This window comes from Tupaia chinensis, unplaced genomic scaffold, assembly GCF_000334495.1.
Source record: "Tupaia chinensis unplaced genomic scaffold, TupChi_1.0 Scaffold000164_1, whole genome shotgun sequence".
Taxonomy (NCBI): domain Eukaryota; kingdom Metazoa; phylum Chordata; class Mammalia; order Scandentia; family Tupaiidae; genus Tupaia; species Tupaia belangeri.
Window position 1 is genome coordinate 1,419,696 of NW_006159638.1, and position 5,339 is coordinate 1,425,034.

Sequence of the window (5,339 nt, forward strand, 5' to 3'; positions counted from 1 at the left end):
AGAGCCAAGACCCTACTGTGGGTGCTGATCCTGTCCCTGTGGCCTGAAAGTCTGGGATTTGACCACGTTTTGTTGTTTTCTTTTAATTGCGTTTTCTTCCCAAGCCCCATTTGTGCCTCATCCAGGTCCCCACAGATCTGACCCAGGAGAACCTTTGCTGGCAGGCGGGAGGGCTAGGAGCAGGAGCAGGTGGCAATTCAGGGAGCCGAAACTTCTGAGATTGCCTGAACACCGCGGCACCTCCAGGTGAAATTCCTTCAAACATGTGGTTACTCACCGTGAGGAGCTCAGAGGCAAAGGGTTCAATAGTCAAGTTGGTGGGGACTTTCCCTTCTTAAAGTAATAATTTGCTAATTCGGATCTATTGCTTTTAAATATCGAGTTCCAGAAACCTCTGTCAATGCAGGCTTAATTTCATCCCACTGATGAAGGATGTTTATAAATGGAGCCTGCGGTGCGAGCCGAGTGTGAAAATATCAGTTTTATGCCTTTTGATAAGAATTACCGAGGTGGAAGGCTTATTAGACGATTACAAATTTCACAGCTGCTCGAAGCCCAATTAGGCAGCTCTTGGCGGTGAGTGGAAACTGTGGGGGTCAGGTCGGGTTGGTGTTCCCTCTCTGCAGCCGCAGACCTGCAATCAAGGCCTGGCTATACGTGACCCAGATAATTTCCATGCCCCCCTCCTCAGATTTTAGGGAGACACACTCGGGGGCAGCCAACCTGGTTAGGAGTCCCCTAGCCCAGACAAGGATGCACTCTGAAGATTCTCTGGCTCTTCACCATACCACCACTCCCTCTCCAGCACCGCTTGCAAACCCTCCGGTCCTGGGATGTTGGTAGACCTCTTTGGAGGGCTGGCAGTTTGTGATCATTGAAGAGAGCTGGCTGTCTAAAAATTTCAGCTTTATATGTAGACAACCAGCCGTTACAGGCGATTCCTCTCCTAACTACGACACAAAGAATTGGTTTTTAGCGGGGGAGAGAGTCCTGTCCTCATTTGTCCACAATTGACCTCCGTTAGAGTTAAGCTAAAAACCCTGATTACAAGACAAAGGGAAGAAAAACTCCCTTTTGATTTTAAACCGAACACCTTAAGTGAGAAGTTCTCCCAAAGCCGCAGGAGAACTTCTTTCCCCAAGCAGGGGAGTGTGGGTAAGAGGTGTGACACCAGCTCTAAGGAGCCAGGCCACTACAAAAGAGCTACACCTCTGCACACTCTCAGGTGACAAGGGGTCAGAAGGTCGTTGGGTCTGGCATGGGAGAGGAGCAACCAAGTTAGGAAATATCACAGCCTCCCACCTCCACGTGCGACCCGCCAGCTCAGGGCTTAGACCGCCCGGGTACCGAAGTTAACTCACCGTCTTCAGGCCTAGCAGGCAAGGCAGGGCGCGTCGGTTACACAGTGGGGCAAGTCCGCGTCCCGCCGGGGAGCCTTAAGGAAAGCAGACGCCTGACCAGACTCGCAGGTCTTCTGCTAGGCTGACGACCATCCTTGCCCAAGCCCAGAAGCTTCTAAAAATGAATCATTTCCTCCACTTATGCAGAGATAGGAGCTCTTAGATCAAGATTAGTATTTTGAAAAGCTGATTGAGAGCCGCCTGATTAGGCGAGGGTGGGTGGAAAGACCGCATAAACGCCCGCGCCCCCGCCCTACTTCCCCAAAACAGTTATAGCGCTCTCGGGATCTCGGGAATGACCGGCTGTATTAATTCCTCTCGGTAGTAGCTAAACAATACGCTACCCAGATTCACTTTGCAAACTTTAACACAAAGAAACTGCAATTAAATCTCTAAACGGAACTTTTATTTTTCATTCTACTTTCCATGGAATCCTGCTCTGTAGGCGGCCTCATGGCGCCAACGTTCCGTAGGACTCCGTTTTCCATTTGGAAGAGCCATCCCGATGCTATTTCATGGAAAATGCATTATGTATATTCTCCCCTCCCCCCAATTCTGATTTTTGCACTTGATGAAAAATGCAAGTTTTTTCTGGTCCCAAGCCTTCAATTCTCGAAGAGGACCCAGGTTAATCAAAGCTTTCACTCCATAAATTGAAGGGAGATCTCCCGGAAAGGACTGGCAAGAGGATGGCTAATATTAACGTGAGCACAGTTACCCGAAAAGGAAAACAAGGGCGATAGGGAAATGTTCTGAACACCCTCGTGTAAATGGAAGAAAAAAAAAACTACCCAGGAAAAACTAAACGTACAGAAGTTACTCTCTGCAGACTTAAACTTGCTGGCTTCATCACAGAGAAGTCACCTATCCCCTCGCTAGGCTACAGCCAACCAACCTGGGCAAGATCATTAGATCTTTCTCTTCTACAGACACACTTCAAAAGGCCCAAGGAGAAGATTGTAAGTGTGTGTATACATATGTCTGTCTAAATGAAGCAATAGCACATAATTTTTGTTAAAGGCCTTTAAAACCCTCCTAGGTCTCTTATGTTACTTATACTTCAGAAGTTTTATTTCTTAAAAAGAAATAAATTGGAAATAAAAATCATTTAAAATGATCTCTTCCCAAATTCTTCATATGCTAAATAATGAAGCAAAAAGCATACCTAAAGAAGACATTTAAACACACACACACTTTGATACTAATCAAAATTGTGATATGCGGAGGTCCTCCACTCCCCCACCCATCCCCAGTCGCAGCCAGAACTTGAGGCAGCAGCTGGCTGCTGCTAAGGCTTAAATTTTGTCTAGAAGGAGATGAAAGAGCAATACTCATTAGCAACATACTTTTGTCTTTCTTGTAGGCTTGATTTCAAATCTAGTCGCAAATCATAAGCCTTTGTGCTGCTCAGATGTTCCTTCTTTATCTTAATGAGAAAACTTTTCGCAAAGGGAACACAAACCGCTAGATAAGTCAGCCCCAGGCTGCCTGGGAGCGATCGCGTTCCTCCGCTAGACAGGAGAGCTCCGCGTTTCAAGAGAATGACTAAAACGTTCAAGTCACCCAGACCTCGGCTTCCTCAACTGCTTGCTGCAGAAAAAGATGTAACCTGAATCTTTGTTTAGGTTTTGGTTGGGAAGCGAGAATTTAAAAGCCACGGCAAATGCAGAGAGCAGATTTTTTTTTAAGTCAAGTTAACAGGCCATCCCCAATTTTTTTTTCTTTAATACTAAACCTGGAATAAGTTGGCTTGTCCTGATAAAGATCTTAACTTGTAGAGAAGGAGGGTTTTCCTTAAGGAGGTGAGGCTATTCCTCCAGGAAAAGTTTTTTCCCCCACTCCCCTCCCTTTATGTAAGGTTCCACCCTCTGGAAAACAAAACTTTTTTTTTTTTTCCCTCTTCCTGGAGGGACAGACCTCAGTGAAGTGGAGAAAGGAATCTTGAGAACAGTCCATCAGAGAGTGGTCACGGCCACAGCGGCCCCTTTGGACGAAGACTCACTCACTTGTAGCGTTCTAACCCTTCTCGGTGGTCGGCTTTTATCAGCGCATTGGGGCGGGGGAGGGGTAGGATCGGCAGATACCGCAGCCTCTGACCCTCCGGAGTTGGTATGTGACAAGCAGCCCTAGCAGTGCCATGTATTGGAAGAGCGATCAGATGTTTGTGTGTAAACTAGAAGAAAAGGACGTGCCGGAGCTGGCAGTTCCCCCCGAGAAGGTGAGCGAGCCGACGCCTGGCCAGAGCCGCTGAGTTGCAGTTTTCTTGAAACGCAGTTGTTTGGACTTCTGAACGAGGTTCTGAAACTACCTGTAACGGCCTCATCCTAAGACCTGACAATTTTTTTTATTACGTAGTAGCGTTAGTCAGTAATCATTCCCCCCACCCCTCCCCACAAGCTCACTTAACCTGAGGCATGGAGACTGTAATTTGGGAGACGAAGCCTCGAGCCTAAGGCGCTCCCGGGTTCATGTGAGTCGTGCTTTTGTTCTATTTGCCGTGGTGATTGTGGCGGTCCGGGAGAACGGTTCGGGAGGACCGGGTGGCTGGGAGGGGGTGAAGGGGAGACAGAGGCATGACTTTTTGTGCTGCGCGGCTGGCGGACAATCCTCAAGGACCCTAGGGCGCCTTCGGCCCACGGCGAAATAGAGGGGAACGTGGTTCTAGGAAGGTCTCAGAAATTTCAGGGCCGGCCAGGAAAGAGGTTTTACCTAAAATACCAAAAGGTGCACACCCCAAGGCACGAACCAAGTCTCTCGGTTCGTCTGAGTTGATGAGGGAGTCGTTCATGGGGGAGTCGGACGAGCACTCGCTTCACTCTGGAGGCGGGACCCGTCGGTGTCTTGCGCTTTAAGTTTAAAATCCATCTACTGCGTGTTTGAGGACCCGGGCGGGACCAGCACCGGGCACTGTTACGTAGTCTTTGCGGGGACTCTGGCTGAGAACACCCGCCCAACCTGGAGCGGCTCCGCTTCGGCCTTTTGTGTAACGGAGCGGGCAGCTCGCGTGCAGCTGTGCTCGGGCCGCGCAGCAGGCGCACCTGAGCTGCCCCGAGAGCCCAGGTTCGCGTGGTTACCTCTCTGGGCGCTTCCAGAGCGAGGGTGAAAGGGAAGGAAAGAGGCAGAGACGCAGAGGTGGGAACCGTTTGGCGTCGCGGGGCCTACATGCCCCCAAGTTAGAGGTTTTGTAAACGAAAGCAGAAAAAGCCCAGAAAGGGTGCATTTTCGTTTAAGAACAAAACTCCAGCAAAGGCTTGGAAACACTTTACGCGCGTGGTAGCTTTAAAACATTTTGACCGAGGTTGAGTTTTTTTTTTAATGGCACAAATTAAATTCAGCTGGATATTTCCATTATTCGACCCGCTTTTTGCGCTGGTTAAAAATAATCCTTTAGTAGCAAAAATGTTGACTTACTGAGAATAAGTGGCAATTTACACCTTAAAGAAACGAGTGTAAATCACTCGCCGCTCTAATTGCTGTAAGTTTACGAAAGAGCTGCTGGCTCGGTTTAATCTGAAGCATTTTCATTCAAATTGTCATCGGAACAAACACCAGGCTTCTTAAATCCCGCTGTAATTAGCTTTCAAGTATCCTATTAAACCTCTTCACCTTTCGGGCTATCCTATTCAAAAAGCCCCTTTTAAAAAATATATATGTGTCTTGCTCTTTTAATTGAGGTTATTAAAGAAATCAAGTTTCTTCCCCCCCCCCCTCCTCAAACCTCTTTTCTTTTCTCCCACTCCAACTCCCCCCGCCCCGCACCCCCGTGAGCCCGGTGTTCCCCGCTCCGCGGTGATTGACGTCTGGAAAGAAAACGCTTTGTGCGGGATGATTGTTATTAACTTGTTATCCCCAGCGGGGGGGCGGGGACCCGCGGTGCTCCGGTGAGCGCCGGGGACCCGGAACCCAGGGGAGCGCCGCAGCACGCCAGGCAAGCCCTCG

The 5,339-nt window shown here is 48.9% G+C and overlaps 1 protein-coding gene across 1 annotated transcript in view; it reads left to right on the forward strand.

Annotated features, from left to right (window-relative positions):
- The first annotated feature begins 3,332 nt into the window (after positions 1–3,332).
- The window catches only part of LHX8 (LIM homeobox 8), a 26,046-nt gene continuing 24,039 nt past the window's right edge, over positions 3,333–5,339 (forward strand). Inside the window, exons 1-3 of the mRNA XM_027770882.1 lie at positions 3,333–3,637; positions 3,836–4,031; positions 4,393–4,579. Of these exons, the coding sequence (XP_027626683.1) occupies positions 3,538–3,637; positions 3,836–4,031; positions 4,393–4,579 (483 nt within the window). The 5' untranslated portion in view covers positions 3,333–3,537. The remainder of the gene's footprint in view (positions 3,638–3,835; positions 4,032–4,392; positions 4,580–5,339) is intronic.